The 20,313-nt window shown below is 33.9% G+C and overlaps 1 protein-coding gene across 6 annotated transcripts in view; it reads left to right on the top strand.

The window, feature by feature from the left end:
* ANKS1B (ankyrin repeat and sterile alpha motif domain containing 1B) overlaps positions 1-20,313 on the top strand; it is a 433,040-nt gene that overhangs the window by 202,738 nt on the left and 209,989 nt on the right. For all 6 annotated transcript variants that reach the window (XM_068668850.1, XM_068668849.1, XM_068668847.1 and 3 more), the window contains 2 exons: positions 7,037-7,620; positions 9,610-9,682. In XM_068668850.1, coding sequence (XP_068524951.1) covers positions 7,037-7,620; positions 9,610-9,682 — 657 coding nt within the window. The remainder of the gene's footprint in view (positions 1-7,036; positions 7,621-9,609; positions 9,683-20,313) is intronic.

Raw genomic sequence — 20,313 nt, 5'->3', positions numbered from 1 at the left:
CTGTATAATTCTTATTTTAAGGAGCAGGTATAAGACAGATTCTTGTGCTGTAAAATGTGATGGTTCATGAACAGCTGTCTGTCATTAAAACGTCTAGGAACCATGCCTTATATAGTCACACAGAAAGAAATTCTCATGGAAACAGCATTATGGAGGTGGCAGTTGTAGCTCTGCATTTTTTGTCTAGGCTGAATTTTGCAGTTAAAGTTTAACCCTGTGTGATTTATGTAAAAATTACGTTTCTGTTCTCCCTCAAATACAGAATGAGTACGTATGAGTATCAAAAATAAGTCCTGAAAATGTACAACAGAGTGAATATGTCTCTACAAAAGTAAAAATTAACTCTATTTGCACCAGATTATACTCCTGTTTCTGATAATTTTGAAAGAACTTTATTTGGATATTATAATGTGCTTAGAATTAGCAGTAATTAACAACTAATATCTTTCTTTACTGAAAGCTTTTTTTGTCTTAGAGGCTGGAAAGCAGTGTTCAGAAAACTCCTTATGGAACTGTCTTTCTCCCAAAATCTTTCTTATCCCCTTTAGTTTCTGATAGGTCACTGTGAAATAAATTAGTAAAACATGGACAGCTACAACTATCAAGAATGTAGGTAGCAATAAGCCATAGAATCCTTCTATACACAGTCAAGACGAGTACATTAAATGATTGATTTGGCAGTTATGAAGTTACTACGAGCAAACACGTAATCCACACCAATTTTGTGTGTGTATGATTTCTAAACAACTACATGGCTTTGAAAGGCTGATAGTATTGGAACCTGGGCACAGAGCCTGCAAACCACTGACACCAACCTTGCAAACCACCTCCTGGTGGTATCATTACATTCAGAAGGAAGCAGAAGGAGAAGCAGCAGTCTGGCTGGACACTGTTGCTCCTTTTCTGTGCTGTTTCTGTTGATAGTAGAAGCCAACATTCATCATTAGTTGTTTAGTTGTTTAGTAATCATGTTGTTATATCTCCCACATAGGTCCATGGTACCTTGCTACAACATTTCCTACAGTGAGAAAATAATGCACTTTGTCATCAAAGATATCTGCAGACAACATACTGACATCAAAGATCTGGATCTTGGTCAGAGCACCATGTTGTTAGCTGAGTGAACTAATGGTGTACTGAATATTGCTACTTCAGTTTTTAGATACTTTGAATCTTCTATCTTACACGTTTTCTTGTTGATCAACCCAATATTATGATCACTTTGACAATACAACCAATATCACTAGTGAAGGTATTCTAGTGTGTCCAAAGCAATCTTTACCATGAAAATAAGATGACTTTGCTTACCATCCTTCTGTTTCAAACGGTTCCAGCTTACCTAAGTAGTAGGAATTGATGAGAGGGTACTCTCCAAGTATTATTCAGGTGTGACTGTTAGTTTTATCAATCAACTCTGTGGAAAAGAGAGTTGAGAGTAAATTTTTAGACTGATATTACACATCTGCAGTGTATGCTGCTAAAAACATCTTTCTGGATTAAATGAAAATAGAATAGGAATATATTAGTAGTGCAGGTGTCACAATACAGTTGTTACCATAGCTATAGAACAAATTTCTAATGGATTTTTATTTTACATTAGAAACTCGTGCCATGGCAACAGCAGTGCCTGTTAAAGATGTAACTCTGTCGTTATAATTTATCTATTACAGCTCTTTTCATTACTATTATTAATAACTATTATTCTGCTGAATGTATTTCCATTTTAAACATGGAATCTCTTGAGATACAAATATGAATAAGCTGATTTCTAAATTTACATGAATGCAACATTTCTAAAAAATAAAGTGAGAAATGGTATTCCACAGAGATCTATGTATGTACCACAAACAACTGTGCTGGGGTGCACCAGTGTGTAAATAAATAGCTGATTGAATTGCAATCTGCTGCCTAAATGCCAGTTTGGTTGTATATAAACCGGTGATAATAGCAATACTTATCTGTGGCTTTGAGATTATGACAGAACTGAATTATTTGTTGTTCCAAATGTAAATGTATTCCATGCAACACAGATACGGCAGTATCACAGTGTTTTTCATAACAAATGGGAAAGCTGTGGGTGCACTTGTAATGACACTAGGGATCTATTTATATATTGGTATTTAGGATAATATTTACAAGTAAAAAGATAAGGAGGGAAGACAAGCAGCATCTGATGAGGAAGCAAGATCTTACAAAAATAAACATCCATACAAAAAGAAATAAAAGATTTTATAATAGAAAACTTCTCTCGATCAGGATTTGATCCAAGAGCTTTATCTTCTACATCTATTCTTTCTCCATGGTATCCCCGTGCTCTTTCTTAAAGTCCATTCTCAGATGATTCATTCGAGACTATGAGAAAACAAAACTATTATCATAACTCACATACATCTATACTCAGCGAACTCAGTAATATAATGCTGTACAATATTCTTAGTGCCAGCTGAGTTAGTTTAAAAAAAATAATCTAATGAAAAGGTTCAAAAACGTATGATAAATTAGGGGATAGAACATCTTAGGAATGGACAGTCCTGATTTCTGAGATGTATCAGCAGATTTAAGATTAATTCTAACCACACAGGACATGGATCATCAGTATAGACAACTTGCTGAAAGGATCTTTTCAATGCATAGTTCAAAAGAAAAAAAATAATTTTAATATGTTTGAAAAAAAAAGAAAGGAAACAATACACAAAACATCACATTTTATGACTAATAAGTCAGAAGAAATACTGGTTTTGGTATCAGTTTGGTATCTTAAGATTTATGGCATTTATTTAGCAGTAAAAAGACACCAGTAAGTAGTAGGAATTGGTAATTATTAAAAGCTAAGTAAAGATTTTATTTTATTTAAGTACAGTTGCTTATTGTAGCAAAGTTATAGAAAAAGCATTATGTTATCCTTTTTTGTGTTTTTCGTACTTTAAGTTCTCAAGACTGAGATCTTGGTAGGACATTCACACAGGCAATGAAGACATGTAGCTGCAGTTTTAGATATAGCAGCATGAAGAGGATTTTTCATATCTTCTCTTTCAGGTATTAAGACAATAAATATTTCCTTGTAGAAAAAAATAATAATAATGTAACAAATTATTTTACAATTATCTATTGCAGGTTTTTTTTTTTCCTCCTATGATTTATTTAGAACATTACAATGACTACTATACTGCTTAGAACAGTGGTATAGTTCAGCTCTGTATTCTTACTCGTAATAATCATTAGCTGTGGTAGGAAACTAAAATAATAATATTAACTGTATTTAAAAAAAAAAAAAAGGCTTAACAGTTACAAATTTAAAAGTCAGAATATCTAGAATTATTATTGGTCATGGAAGTATTGGTTGGAAGGGACCTCTGAGGTCCTCTAGTCCAGCGCCCTGTTTTGATCATCAGATCAGACATAATCTTTCCTAGCCTAATCTTGTAAACCTCCACAGATGGAGACACCACCTGTCTGGATAATCTGTTCTAGGACTGTGGTGCTGCATGCATGCAGCATGCTTCTTAACCTTTATCATAACTGCATACTATATTTTCTTGACAACCCCAGTCTTTTTTATTGCCCAATATAGATTTGGTCTACATTGCTCAAAATCAGGGTGAAGCAGGCATACCTGTGACATCTTTGCTTCCTTTGTAATATAATTAACAAAATTCTTAGTTAAATCAAAAGGTATCGAAGAAAATAAATGATGGCTGAGGCAGCTGAATACTGCACAGAGAAAATTCTATCTCTGACAAAGCTTTTGTTTTACTCATCAAGACAGACCAACAGTGTTCCTTATTTTTTGAATGCTGAAGTTGAGACTTTAGGGCTTTGACTAACAGAACTACTAAGCCAATAACAACTGTGCTTTGAAAATATTCTGTGTTATATATTAAATACTCTGAACAAAGCAAATCTCAAGGAATATCAAACTGGATGCCCCAAATTTGTGGACTCCCTATGCCTTATCTCACATTTATCATATTAGGATGTTATCACATTATAGACTCACCTTGTAAAGATAATGTGTGAACCACTGAGATAATGGGCATCATACAAAAGTCTCAGGAGGTGTTGACTTACTTGGCATTTAAAGAAGGATTTCTGTACTATGGTATCTAGGTAATAGTACTACTCTTTCTGAACAAGGAGAATATAATATGTTGAAAAGGTTCTTCACTAAGCAAACTTAATTCTGAACAGTAAATGAAACAGGCAGGGTTGTTGGTTTTTTTTTTTTGGAACAATAGTAGGTGATCATATAAAAAGTGAAATACAATGTTAACACAAAAAACTACATGTTGTACAGGCAACCTTTGTTTTCATCTTCCCTATCTTCCTTAAAGTGTTTGTGTTTACATCTTTATGTCTTGTTTAAAAGGTGAAAATTACAGGTAGGATAGAATACATATGCTTATGTATACAATATAATAACTGTACTAACAGATCAAGTTGAAAAGATGCATGTGATATACTTAGAATCTTTCCATCCATTGCAAAATTCTGCCACTTCAACTAACAAAATAACTGAAAATAACATTTTGATATGGTGTCACAGCATCACTGCTAAATAGGAGTGAGATACGCTTTTTAATTGTGACTATGTAAAGTTAATGACCACAGAAGAATGGAAGTTCTCAGAAACAATAGCTTTTGTCTATAGTAGTAATATGAACAAAATCATGGTATGAGATGGTGCTTGGAGTCTGTACTGTTAAACTGTTATGTGGATTTTGGAAGGGTTTACCCAATGACCAATGGATACCAAGCAGTACCGAACTAAGAGAGTGCCCAGACATTGCTCAAGTTTTAGCTGAGGCCAGAGACCCAGTAACTGGATGTGCGAGCTTTCTTGAGAAGGAGGAGAGAACGTAGGATATGAGACAAGTAATTCCTTTAGATCCTAAGAATATTGCTTGGCCATTTTTATTTGCTAGTTTAGGTGTAGCAAAAATCACATAGGTATTAGTGAAAGCCTTGCAATCCAGGTGTCTATAATCTTTTCTTTTTCCTGATTTACTCTTACTTCTTTCTTTATCTTGACAAACACATTTATCTTTTAAGTGAATTCAACAGAAAGTTGTAAAACTTGTTTCTGGAACAGTGGAATAAGATTCAGTGTGTGATTATTTAGGTATTTGAATGCAGACTGGATGCCATCTCCCATTATAGTCATTGGCAGTCTAGTCAACACAGATAATGGAGTACAGAGAGTAATTCATCTGACTAGCCACAACATACAGTGTGTGGCATCACTCTCTAGCATCCATTCACTTTATCAAACTGATCTCTAACTATGGTAGGACATACTTGTTACCATTACAGATACCTAAAAAGAAATGTCTTAATCCAGAGCTGAATCCCAGCTACTGAAAATTTTATGGAAGTGAAGAACACCGAGGTCAATCATTATTTACATAATTTATTTTTCTTGCTAAGTTCACCTTCAAAATGTCAGACTTACAATTAATTCAGCTACTTTCAGAAATCAAAGAAAGTAAGAATATTCCATGTCCTCTCATTCTCATGCTTTTTGCCCCCACACCAACATTTGTGGAGCTATTAATTCCTTAAACTCTATCATGTTCCCTATTCAACCTTTCAATATAACAGTCATTATCTTTTTAGTTGCAAAATGTCTGAAGTATGTATTTTAGTCTCTCTCTCTCCCTTTCTCATAGGGGGGAAAAAAAAAAAGTAGATTTTCTTAGGTTGCACTCCTAATATTGATTAGAATTTTATAATGATAGGTTAACAAATGCTAGAAACATTTAATTTTAAATTTTCAAGCTGCTGACTAGTAGAAGAACTGATGGGGATTTGAAGTACACACCAAAATGTTTTTGCTATTATATGTATATCAAATACTGCCTTATTTTAGAAGTGATATTTTGAGTTTTTGGTGTTTTTTTGTTTGTTTGTTTGTTTTTTGTTTGTTTTTTTACAACAGATATTTTAGCAAATAGCAAGAAACTTCTCAATTTCTTTGCAAATTATGACGTATACTATGATTCCTTCTGGTGGCTCTTGTGCATACAGTCCTACAGTTAAGAATTTACATATGTACATAGACTTCTAGCAGGAATGAGATATATATATTTATCTTTCATGAAGTAGTTATTGAGATGCAACTGTTTGTGCGGTCACAGTCATTCTAAATAGAATACGCTAACTTAAATGACTTAAATGCCGTGTGGATGGAGTGATGTGATCAATAGGACGACTTTAAATGATAAGTTAGAAGTTAGAAAAAGGTACAGATAGAAAAAGGGTCTTTTTTTTTTTTTTTCTGATCCTTACAGAAACAGGCATAAAAAAAGAGCTATACATTTTTTTAATAATCCACTATGAATTGTGTCAAGAAGTAATTTTTCTCCAGTTCCTTTTTTTTTTTTTTTTTTTTTTTTAATGCTAAATTGCCTATAAAACTTGTTTCAGTTCTTAAGAAAAGACTTTATTTCCCATTATTTTACAAAGGTTACTATAACTCTGAAACTATTCTTCCAAGTTCCCTGAAATAAAAACAAGGCTCAGATCTATTCTTTAGAGACTGTAAGTTAAAAGGCGTAATAGTGTAAATTCACTATTATTATGATGATTATAAAAAGAAATATTATTAACAATACTCCTGACAATACAGGTTCTTCATGTGTTTTAATACCTATAAAGTAACTAGCTAATTCATTTTACAAAGTTGTATAATTTGTACACAATTCAGCTCAGTACCAAATTAAAAGAGACACCATCAAATTAATAGAATAGCAACAACCTATTTTATTTTATAAATTTGCTTTTTCCTGGAATTTATGTGTAGCATTGAGTGGTTTGGGCTTTTTTTTTTCAACCACTCAGGATAAATTTGTCAAGTTCAAGGAGAGAATTGTTTTTTAAGAGAATAATAAATCAATTCATGTCATAAGTATCTTTTCTTTCTGTACATAAAAAAGAACCAAGCAGCATACAAAAACCATTTCGCAGAGAGTAAGGTTTTTGTTGTTTACAGTATTTTATCACCCATTTTTTTTTTACAAGTTGCTCTCTCTCATTTCAGAGCGTCTTTGCCATGGAGAGACATCTACTGAAAGTGAGCTTCCTGAAGGACACCCCGCTGAGCAGTTTGCAGGTTTACTTCATGGATCATCACCTGCATGTGACCCACCTGATAACCCACTCCAGCTGTACAGCAAAATAAACCAGTGCAGTAGTCCACTGGAGAAAAACATTTTGAGCAAGAGCACGGTGCAGCAGATACAGCTAAAGAAAGAAAACAACCCTGATCCTCCTGTTAAGAAAAAGAAGCCACAGGTTGTAAACAGAACCATATTTCATACTAAAACTAAACCAGTGGAAAACCATACACTGGTTGGCACATCAACAAGGATAAGTGAACAGTGGGTTATTACTACTGGAGGATTTGTTGAGCGAGCATGCACACTTGGGAGAATACGATCTTTACCAAAGACTTTGCTTGAAATGCATTTGTACAAAAATGTTTCAAAATCTGATTCTAATCTTATCACCCATCCTCCAAGTGACAAAAAAGCAAGAAGCAACTGGAGTGAACCCACACCAAATCAACAGTGCTCTAAAGGAAATTCTGAAAGAACACCTTCCTTCACATCAGAATGGGAAGAAGTAAGTTTTGATCATTTTTAAGAACAAGCAAATATACTGTATTGTGAAAACACTGTTATTTTTTCCATTTCAGAGATGAAATAAAAAGTGAACCATTTCTAATGCTGAGAGTGTATCATAGTCTAATACATGGTAGTTTGACAGCTGGCACAAAATGCAATGCATTTCTGTTCAAAGTGCTGTACGTTTAATGAAATCTATTGTTTCCATAGTGAATGAGGTAACTCTATAGTTTGTTGTGACATTTAAATTATTTTCTACTAAACCTCTCACCACTGACTCTATTAAAATTGGTGAAAGTATTGTGGCTATGCCCATTATTTATATGTCTGCTAATTATTTCCCATCACAACAATGCCCCCCAAGAGACAAAAGATGATGGCAGAAATTGAGAGTCTAAGATTTTAGGTTGATTATGCATTCCCAAACCCTCTACATTTAATGTATCCTCTAACTGGTGTATAGCCTGTGTACCTAATACTTGGCACATACCTTGTGCCTTGGTTCTTGTGTGAAATGGGAATACCCTTGTAGCTACAATGAATTCAGAACTATAAAAAGAAATTTCCATGCTGAATTGATAGTACACATGCTTGCTCATACAAAATTCTTTATTTTAGTCTTAGAGCTTGATTTAAATTAAGTTTTATACATCTTTCTTCTAATTTATTTTTTTCTTTCTAATATACTACATTCCAAGAATGTAAGCAATTCTTCATAGACATGAAAGTTCCCATCTTACTGAGGTAAATTAAGAATGCAAAATGTTTATATCTTTACTGCTATTATAGAGAAGCAAGCATTTCTCTTTCAAATGACTGTCATGGGGCTCTATATCCATCTCCAGAGTGCCATTTTATTTCAGAAAAGCAGACAGTTTGTTTGTGTGATTGTTTACTTTTCTGGGAAAAGGTTTCCAGCTCATTTAAATGTCTGGTTTGATAGGACATATGAAGATAGTTTTTGTTTTAAAGGAGATACTTTCTCAGTGGAAAGATACTTAGGATCAGGTTTTGATCCATTAACCTAGATATATCGAAATCCTGAAACTAGTCAGTTTGTCTTTTCAGAAGGTTTGGTTATTCTTAAGGGTAAGAAAAATGTAGTTTATCAAAAAAGTATGTATGAATTCTAAATTGTCTAGATTTTCTGCTGTCACCAGTGACAAATATATAGTATTAAAAAAGGAGTCAGCTTTCCAAGTAGTCCTAATATTAAGCTCTGTAAAATTTGGTTCCCTGTGTCTGCCTTAGCAACCCAGTCTTTTCATTCACTTTTTGCATGTGTGTGTGTGCTGTTCTTATGGCAAAAATGGTAGGTATAAAAGTTCTGACATAGCAAGTACAATGTAATTTGCAAATGAGCTTTGGCATGAATGTAGCTGTTTCACAAGTGGTATATGTGGGCACAGCTATGTTTCATACCTATCCAGGGTTCTTGGAGCAGACAGAAAAAAAGGGAGCTAGGAAGTTCTCTGGAAATCTTAAAGAAACAATTGATTTAGTACTTTATAACACAAATATATATATATATATATATATATATGATAATAATAAAAATATCCTTATGCATTAATATTACTGCTTAAATTGTGTTCTTGTGTTCACAGCTATCACCAAATAAAATTATCCTATATAATTAAAATCCATTCTGTTATATACTTTAATACATGCATTTTTCTCCTTTGTATCCATATACAGAAATGTCATGAAGTAGTTTCAAAGGCTGAGATGACCATAATCGTTGGTATGACAGGAGCTATACAGTAGGAAAGGAAACATTAGTTTCAAGGTTTAGCTTTTGATGTGTACAAATATGTTGCAAAATAAAAATCAAAGTGGAGAATTTAGTTTTCACTATTTGATTTTTGCCTTTTGCAGTTTTGATTATACTGTTGTTTTTTTAATGAAAGTAATTATTCCAGAATTTCATGCATGAAAAACTAAGAATAACAATCATCAATTGTTTTCACTGTTCTCTTTTTTGTAGATTGATAAAATCATGAGTTCCATAGATGCTGGAATTAATACTGGTCTGGGGGAAATGAACGATCATGCTACAAGTAAGGAAAACCAGATTAAACTCTTGTTTAATTGTGCCTTAGCTGGCTATAGGGAAACCATAGATATATATTACAAAGTAAACCATTGTTTTGAAATCATTTGTAAGTATTTGAATAACCATGAACAGAATCAATCTTGTTTACTTTTAGAGAAGCATTAGGCATGTATCCTGGAGCTGTTACTTTAAATAGCAATTTGGAATCATTGATGTTGTTTTGAAATCTTAACAGAAAAATACTTCATAATGAAGCCCTTCTACTGGGGGTATTTTCCAATCTTTTTCAGCTGTATTTTTGTTTGAAATGGTAGGACAGTCAAGGTATATATAGTCCGATAGCTGCCGACACTTTTTAAACATTATATCATCTAATGCAGTTTTGAGCAAATATTTGGCACGGTACTGAAAATGTTGCTGACAGCCAGTGAATGGTGTTAGCAATGATAGGAAAATTTGCAAACCTTCTCTACCATGGTGAATTCTAAGAACTCTAGTCATGACTAGCTTGTTGGTGTGTTAGCATAAATCTGTGCAACTGTACTGATAAGATTTTTGGAAGTATTTTACTATGTCTTTTTCCTAACTGGTGGAAAGAAAACTGACTGGCATGACTGAATAATTTGGTCTGGAGGCATAGTTATTTAAGCTCACCTCTACTAGCATATTCCTGCTAGCGATTCCATGATTCCATACAATTATATGTGTTTATGCATCAGGCAGGAGACTATGTACCTTATCACTTAAGATTTCTTTTTTTTTTTTTAAGTATTTTAACAACCATTCATTTCATAGAGAACTATATCTGTATGGCATGAAACTTTTATCAATTAAAGGGAGTTGACACAGCTATTTTAACATTAGCTGGACAATAACATGTCTAGGAAAATGAGAAAATGATTGATTTGAATGCAAATATCATTGCAGATCAAACAAACAGGTTCAGATTTTGTTTTGGAAAAAAGTAGGGAGTAATACAATGAAAACTGCTGGACATCTTATTGTGGCAGGCTTTTTTTTTCTTTCTGCAACTTGCAGTGTTAGTATAGAGAATTATTCACAGAGAAACTTTAGGTCATGAGATAGTCATTTCTGAAGATATAAGAAATTCAGGATTTGCTTCTTATTATTTTTTATCATGATAGTGCACAGGCAGCACACAAAATCAGGCTTCTATTAAATTGTGCAACAAGTAAGAGCTATGAAAAGGAGACAAAAGCTACAGTATGAATATTCAAGTTTGCACAACTTGGTGAGTCACCAACCCTGGAGGTCTTCAAGAAACATGTAGATATAGAACTTAGTAGCATGATTTAGTGGTAGACTTGTCAGTACTAGGTTAAAGGTTGGACCAGATAATCTTAAAAGGGTTTTTCCAACCTGAATGATTCTATGATTCTATAATTCTATGATATGCAAGCACTACTCCAACTCCTCCTTTGACTGACCACAATTGTTTTTGTTTTGTTTTGTGTTGTTTTGTTTTTCATGTAAGATCAAAAAGAATCTCTCAGCAACACTTGTCATTAGGCATTTTGTGACTTCTTCTGTATGCATTATTTTTCTTGGCATTCAAACTTGGCATTTGATTCTTCAGTTCTTTCAACTGGCAGGAGATCTACTCTTTTCATTGCTCTTCTTTTTCCAGAAGAGACTTTAAAGTCACAACTTTTCTATTCAGTGTGCAGCTGCCTGCAAACTAACATTTTTTCCTTTCTGTCATCTCCTAATGGTCTTCAGCTTGTTTAAAGTGATAATCTGACTTTGCTCTTAATGAAGGAATCAAGCTATGTACTATGAATCAAAACAAAACTACATTTCTGTAAATGTAATCAATTTTGCTGTACATGCAAACGGTAATAAAAACATTTATTTCTGTTACAGAGCTAGTTAAATCAAGCTTTACATGTATGATTTCCAGTTTTCATTCCTTTATGCCTTTCCAGCTTCAGTCAAACCCAGTTCAGGCAGCAAGAAATAGAAACTGTTATAATATTATTATATCAAATATTTGATTTGTAATAATATCAACATATTTGATATAACACAACATTAAATGCATTATAAAATATAAAATCATGAATTAGAATTTAATAACTTATAAATTATTAATTATAAAATGCATCATATCTAAAATTCTATACTTAACGTTCTTATTTTGTGTTAACAAAGTAGTATGGTTATCTAGCAGAAAATAAGGAGTATTTATTTCACACAGCAGACTGGGGTAACCACTCAAACTGAGCCTTAATACAGTGGTATGTATATATCTAATAACATATTTTACTTGACTACTGTTTTTAGCTTGTATTAATTCTACTTGCTAACTAGCACAAGACAATAAATATGCCTTTCTTACTGATAATGTAGCAAAAGAGATTTTTAGATAGGTTTTGGCCCTAATGGATGAGTTGGTTTGAAGTGTTCTGCAGTAATTCATCTCATGCTCCTCCTATATAAAATATATTTTATTGGCAAAAAGTGTCTCAGGTTCCTCATTGTTTCTGATAGCTCCTGCCTCTGCCAGCATTCAGATGTTGGCACTGTCTGGATCCCAGTGCACTTTACTTAGGGTTTTATCTGCCCAAATGTTGTAGTGCTAAGAACCTAAATTCCATCTTGGAACTTGTCATTTACCTTTTCTCTTCTTCCTAGCTCTGTGCTAAGCATAACACAGCCAAACGTAAAGAACTGGTCTCTGCTTAGGAAGAAAAATTAAGTAACGTATGATCTAATAATCAGAAATAACTTTATCCATTTATATATAAATATAGGTGTTTTGTTAGTTTTATTTCACTATATGTGTAAAAAAAAAAAAAAAAGCAAGTAGAAATTAAAAATAATGAATTATTTAATATTCAGACTGTATAAGTCAAAAAGACTTCTCTTAGAGCTGAAAATACCTAAATTATTGATCATTATATTTAGGAAGCTTCACTTTTCTTGCTAGCTTTTTAAACAAACAGTAAAATTTCTGATAATACTGAAAAGCAAATGTAGCTTGATATGCAGTTCTTCATTTTAGTATTTAATAAGTCCCATACTTTGGTGTTGTTATAAACCATTAATGAAAACAAAAAGAAATTAAATTTAAGCACAAATATTCTTAATCTAGTATGCATGAAGAGCTTTTTGTGTTGCATAGTATCACACTCAGCAAATATATTTCCTCTCAAATATATATATATATCACAAACTGATAAATCAATACCTATATTTTAAATTAAACAATGATGACATCTTGTGATGAAATCCTTGAATGGATTTACAGGAACTTTGGGCTGTATTTTCTTAATAGTGAAATCTTCATTTAAGTTTTCAGAGAAATCTCTTAAGAAGTACTTAGAGAGGCAGGGAAAGAAGAGAATCTGAACTGACTGAGTATACATGTATCATGAGAACTTCATCCACAGCATGTATCTGGAAGCAAAAAATATTAATCAGAGCTTTCAGTTTGTTGGCAGTACAGGCACTTGAAAAGTAACTTGACACTTGGCTGTTCACTGCAGATTTCTTCTGAGGGTAGGTAGCATTTCACATCTGAGTAGCTTGCAACTGAAATCAAAGCCAAGAGTGCTGACCAGGGAGCAAGTAATAATTAATCTTAACTAGAGATTTAAGACATGAAAAAAACATTTCTCCATAGCCTATAAAACCTTCCTTTCTGAGAGAAAATATAAGATGGTGTTGGTTAGTGACCTTCTACTAGAAGTGATGTGGAGACATCTATACCACTTGGAGCTTAGATAATAGTTGGTGTGCTTCTTCACAGGAGTCCAAATTTACCAAGTTGTAAAGTATCCTGTTGATCACTATCATATGATAAACATTTACCTGGATCCTAATAATACTGCCAAGAATTATTCTAAGTAAATCAAAAGTGTTTCATAGGTCTCTGTGACAATGGATGTAATGGTTGAAGATTCAAGATATAACATTGCCTATCCTCTTCATTCTTAGTCAAATTACACCTTATTCTACGCCCTAAATATAACTGCATGAATTCTATTCTGAGAGAAAAGAAATTAAGAAACATGGTGAGGACAAAAACCTTCATCCTAAAAAAAAGCAAATTGGACGTTGCTCTAACCCCTGAGAAAGATAGGATTACTGAAAACAGGATTAAAGAAATGACTAGACAAAAAGTCATGGGTCAGTTTGCCATCTATCTTAGCTGTTAGTATACTAACAGAAGAAGAATGAGGAACAGGTAAGAATTAATGGAAGAATTAATGAGGAATAGACAAGAATTAATTGAAGATTATGACAAAGCTAGCATCACAGAGAATCTGTCATATATACTACATTAAAAGTCCAGTCATGTAGAAGGTATAAATTCTTCAGGAAGATGAGGAAGGGGAAGGAGAGAGGAAACATTGGCTTGTGTTTTAAAAATATGTTTGCTTTGACATCATTAACATAGGATTAGTTTAGAACTGTTGAATGTCTGTTGGTATGCAGGAAAGCAGAGAAGAATATAGTGCTTCTTGGTACATATTTGAAACAATAGAACTTGATAGTAATTGGAGACTTCATTATCATGGCAGTTGTTGGGAAAGAAATTACATTGGCAAGCTACCAAGGAAAACATATCTCAAGAAAGTAGACGTCAATAAATTTAGAAAATTTATTTAAAATAAATAAATAAATGAATCCCTAGGATGCAAGTTAAAGTTAAATTTGCCTGGAAATATTCAAGGCAAGGCTGGATAGGGCTTTGGGCAACCTGGTCTAGTGGAAAGTGTCCCTGCCCATGGCAGGGATGTTGGAACCAGATGATCTTTAAGGTCCCTTGGAACCCAAACCACACAGCTGTTGGACTGAATGATCCTTGTGCGTCCCTTTCAACTTGGAATATTCTATGATTTGAAAACATTACATAAGAAAATAGATGCAAAGTTTTAGGGTGCATTTTGCTGTAGCTAATCATATGAAATCCTTTGTAGGAGATATGCTGTGGGGATTTCTTTTTCTTCTTTGTTTTTTACCTACTGTTATGAACACTTCACGGTGGCTTGCCATGTTTTCTGCTCAGCTGACAATAATGCACTCTCAGCAAATTAGTAATAGCTGATGCTGTTTTGCCAGGTTTTGCTACTAGAGACTGACCGTCCCTAGCTCCAGTTCAAGCAAAATCAGGAAAGGTCAAGGAAACCAGCATTTGTACATGTGAAACCAACACATGAGTAGTTATTTTCCTTGACACCCACCTGGACTGCAGCTGCAAGAGCTGCAGCTATGACCTCAGACCCTTTGCACAAAGCAGAACCACCTTTTTGCCTTTTAAAGCTGGTAGTAATTTATAATCAAGGGAATTGTTGGACAATATCAGGGCTAAATGGATGCATGCAAATAGAAATTCGCTTTTGCCACCTTATGTGGCTGTCATACCATGAGACTCCAGCTGAGCCCTTACCCTCGTGCCCCTAATAGCTGACTTTGTCTCTGATGGTGAGTCTGAAGACTTGGCCAATTCTTTAAAGTTTCTTGGTGGCACCTGTAAAAAAGTGGAGTTTAGCAAGGAACCCAATTAGGGCAATGGCCCAGGTTGCACGTCAGACAAGACTACTGCTACTCTATGTTTCTCTGAAATTTGTGGGTTCTTCAAAAGACCACCACTAGCACATAAGTATAAGCTGCACCAATGTGAAGAAAAAAAGTCTCAATGACCAGCTTGGTGAAATTGTCGTATTTTCTTTCACCTTAGAAATAATGAGGAAGATTTCTCTATTTATTAAGTATAGTAGAATAATGCAAGCATGAACAGACAAGTCAGAAGTGCCAAAGCACTCAGTGAGATGCAACTAGCAAGAGAAATAAAGATGTAATATAATTATATTGGTATATTAATAAGGAGAAGAAAAACAAAGAAATCTTTGGCACCATAAGAGGTACCATAAGAAGGGATAAGCTGCTCATAGTGGGTGCAGAGAAGGCAAAATACCTTCTAACCTTCTATACCTTCTAACCTTTTATCACATATTTCCTGAAAAGGTCATTAGTGAGCATATGGCATGCACAGCTATCCTAGGGCTAGAACCTTAATGGTAGATTAAGAAAGAACAGGTTTTATAGGTTAGGTATCTTAAAATTGATTTTATGAACTTCATTTTGTGTTTCATAACAGTGTGAAATAATTTTAGACCTATTTGTTGTTTCCTAAGATAATTCTTAGGGAATGGGTGAGTTACCAACACTAAATGACAATGATGTAAAGTTTATCTTTAAAAGAGGAGAGGAAGGAGAATGTAAGGAATTATTTTCAATTCATGGAAGAGTTGCTGAACAGATAAACTATTAAAGTATCTAGAAAATAGCAGTGAAATAAGTAACAAACATGAATTTGTCAAGAGCAAAACTATTAAAGCAGTCAAATGCCCTGTTATGGGCAGATATCATATTTTGTAGGTGAGGAAAGAGCAGTAGATGCCCAGTATTCTGACTTCAGCTAAGCTTTTGACATTGTCTCATATGTTTTTCTTGTAAGTGAATTTAGTAACCATGTGCTTTATGAAAATAATGTTAGGTTAAACAGATTAATCTTATCCTTAATGTCTAAATTTAGAATTCCACCATGCAGACTACATTGAATACAACTGAGCTAGTTATACAGAATGAGAGAAGCAAGCATTTCTTCATTCATCATCTAAATGTCTAAGCATAGAAAATGGCACTAGAAGTATCTAAAAAGGGAGCCTAGAGGACCTCCTCAGATGTAGATATCTAAAAGTATCTGAAATGAATCTCCATCTCCTCCATAGAACAATATTATAAGGGGAAATATAAGGTGGGGTTTAATAAATTGAACAGCTGTGTGTTTTTCTTATTTTTTTTTTTTCCCAACATAATAGATACTTCCACTGATCAGTAACACACATTTCGCAAAGGATTTAGAAAAGCTAATATGTTTAAATACCAGCCATCTGCACTTCTCTGGTAAAAAAGAAGAAACACTTCAATTTCATATTTGCTTTGCCTAATTATAAACATTTTTTTCTAGAATAAAAAAGGCATGCTTAGCAGTATTTCTGTGTTAGCTAGAGCCCAGCAGCTTTTCAGAGATATGTGATTCAGTTTACTCTTACAAGTCACTTGAAAGGGAATGATCAAGGAATTTTCTACCATGGAGGTAAGCTTTTTAAACATGGGTAATGGCTATCATATCATCATCACGATTAAAGTAAGAATTGTTTCAAGTCAGAGCAATTAAAATAAAGACAAGGAAAATAATTAATAAAGGTCATTCCATATTGAGTTAATCAAAAAACAATTTAAGACTGAGCTAGGCTTTTGAGAGAACCACTTCTGTCAAATGTGTTCTAGCATGTGGAGGATGATAGACAGTTTTATAATTCTGATAATCATTAGTTCTTATTTGGATGCTGTCCACAAATGCAATACAATCCACTGTAGTCAAGTTTTCTTTGTCTAGATGAGCATGTACCTATCCTTGAGTGCCCTCATTGTTCCAACTAGAGGAATACAGGGTGTGTTTTCCTGAATTATCCTTCAGTTGCTTGATCTGCATGGCTTGGGGTGTAATATACTGGAAAGCTTTTTTCTTACAACTGAAGGAAGTAAATTTCTTATTACAGTTAGAAAGCCTGGTTTTCACAAAGTGTGTTTTATGCCTTTCTCTTTCCTTTTATTTATTTATTTATTTATTTATTTATTTATTTATTTATTTATTGAGAACAGTGCTTTACTCTCTGTTTGGTGATAATCCTAGTGTCTCATTCAACATCTGTGTCTAGATAACAATATCAAGACTCCAGACTTTACTCACTGAGACTACCTGAGGGAGTGCCTTTCAAAGATTAATGCTGATTGTTTCTGGGTGTATACAACAACTATAACATATATGAAATCATTGTCAAGGAAGCTAGTACAATTGTAATGTAATTGAAATTGTACAGACCTTTGACTGCCAGAAGCAACGTGCTCAGCTTCCTCTCTTTCTTCTGTGTGTTCCGCTGCCACTACTCAGACATGAAGCCTTCATCTTCCCTAGTATGGTTCTGACTATAATAGCTAACATTTCACTCCAAAGAAGTCCAACTTTCTTTTAAAAAATGAAGCCTTGTTAGGCTGGCCCTTTTCTGTTTGCTGCCATATGGTTGCAGTTTTGGCAAAGTGGTCTTCCTCCAAAGCTGTTAATATCCTCCCTCTTCAAGGGCAGAAAGCAGATAAAATATAAGTACTTAATTAAGGCAGAATTTTAATTAGATATGTGTAGGCATGTTGGCATAAGGCAATTTTCACAGCGGTAAGTAATATATTTGAAAGTATGTACTTTAATTGTAATTTAGTGTCTGTTTTGCAGTAGTTCTTTCTCCTTTTTTAATCTTCATGTTGTTAAGCTAAGCACTTTGATAAAGTGAGTTTAATTCATGGATTTTAATAAAATGAGACATGCACCCTCTCACAAAGTGAGAGACCTCTTAAAGTTTGAACCCACAACTCTTAACTTTGCAATAGCCAATGATAACAACCAGACTGTTAAACAAGGATAGCATCACTTCCCTCCCAAATTCTGCCTTCTCATTGAAGTTGATATGCAGTGTAAAAAGACCAAAATATCTGTAGCATCATAAAGAGGAAAAAAAAATAGGCAGAGGGATCCTGACTTTGTAGCTGAGAGAAAAGGGAGTTGATAAGAGCAGACAGCTCAGCAACTGGTCTCTACTCCCAGTGCTGTTTGATGCTCCATCAGTAGCAAATGCAGTTTAAATTTCTTAAACTGCAAACCTCTGAAATCTTCATCACCATTTATAGGACCGCATTGTAGGGAATAGGCCCATACCATTGGGTCCAATTCTGTAATTCCTTATATCTGTTTAAAACTCCAAAGTCAATGTGGAATTTTAAGTCAGAATGGCAGACTTGTTGGGGTGAATTCAAGTAACTAAAGTCAAAATGAGATGTTATAGAAGGTGAAGGTGATGCTTGTTTTAGACAAAACTATTTTCAGTCACTCATATTCTCTTACAAATACCACTCACTTTCACACTCAGTGCCTAAAGGTGCCATGGTTTCTGTGTGTGTGTGTCCATCAAACTTGCATCCATGGTCAATTGTGTGTGATATAAAAAGCAAGAGTTGCTTACTATTGTATCATCATCACATCTGTTGGGTTGCTTTGATTAGCAATAGCTAATAACTCTTTTGGATAGGTGTTAAGGAGTCAGCAGTTACCATGCTGTGATTGTTTTGATTCAGAATTTTTCTAACTTCAATGGTGCTCATTGTTTTTGATTCCTTATCTTGCATATTTTAGGGCTAGAGTCTTGTCTTCCTTTTGGAATAACAAGGAGATGCATATCAATGCGCTGCAAAGTTGTTACTTTCTTCTTGTGTGGTGTGTAGAGTCTTTTGCTGGCAAATCATCTCTGCTCTTGTTTTATCAGAGTGTCTTGATAAAAACATCCCTTTGTATTTTATGACTGTCAGCTATGTCCTTTGTTACCAATGCAGACCATACTTGTAACCCTTTGTACCCCTATGTCTTCTGGTGGTTTCACACATGCATTTGTATTAATGCATCATTCATACCAATCTTCATATTTCATATAAATCACTTCATTTCAAATGATTTTGATGGTCATTTAGGTGCATGTGATTGCCTAGATTATAAAATAAAGGAGAACAGATGGCATAACACTATAATTATCTATAAGTATTTTTGACGTTTATTTACTGAGATCATGATAGTCATATTGCATTGCATGCCACTGAACTTACCCAAGGATCATATAAATTCTCCAGAAGAAATCATAAAAAATTGGATTAATGTTCTGTTGACTACTACATTGTAAAAGCCTAAGAAGAGATAAAGATGCATCTGTTTTAATGATCCGTTGAGTACCAAAACAAACCTTACAGATGACTGGGCAAACTGCAGGATAATTGTAGAGCTTTTAGCTATGTTTTATAATAAACACAATGGGAGTTGGATGCAAAAAGCTGCAAGCATTTCTTTCATTTTCCATTATTCATGTATTCCTACTATATTGGCAATTTTACCCTGTAGTATTGTAAATGTAATATTCAGCTATATGCTCTTCATATACCAATTAATTAGAGTTGTTTTTGCAACGGCCTACTACAAATGAAGACAGACTAAACTGAAAGTACAATAAAAATGTATAAATCAGATCATATTTACCCATGTAGGTACTCTCATAAATTATCTTTCTGCATTTCCACTGAGCTGTACATATTGTATCTTTTTACACTGTATGGTTAAATATTGCCAATCTACGTCTATCTAGATAGGAGATAAAAGAATCAACATAGGTAGATTGTTTGGAGACATCAGAACTTGAAAAAAATGTCTTAAAACATTTTTGAGGTTATTTGCAGTAGGACTGAGGTCTTGCTGTTTCTCATTTGAAACATGACAGTCCAGGGGGAGTATTCAGAATCTGTGTGGTCTCTACAAGGGTTGTTTGGTTGCGTTTCACAAAGTTAATGTCAGAATGCATGTTGGTATACTTAAAAGTGACAGGCTAATGGTGCCCTCATTCTACAATGCTCTCATAATCATTCTACTGTAATTCCAGAGGTTGAGGCATTTATTTCAAGACGTGATAAATGATAGGAAAGTAAAATTATCAAATTACTTGAGATTTTCAG

Source organism: Anas acuta, chromosome 1 (assembly GCF_963932015.1).
Source record: "Anas acuta chromosome 1, bAnaAcu1.1, whole genome shotgun sequence".
NCBI classification, from domain to species: Eukaryota; Metazoa; Chordata; class Aves; order Anseriformes; family Anatidae; genus Anas; species Anas acuta.
The sequence above is the reverse complement of the archived record's forward strand: the minus strand, read 5'-3'. Positions and strand labels throughout refer to the sequence as shown.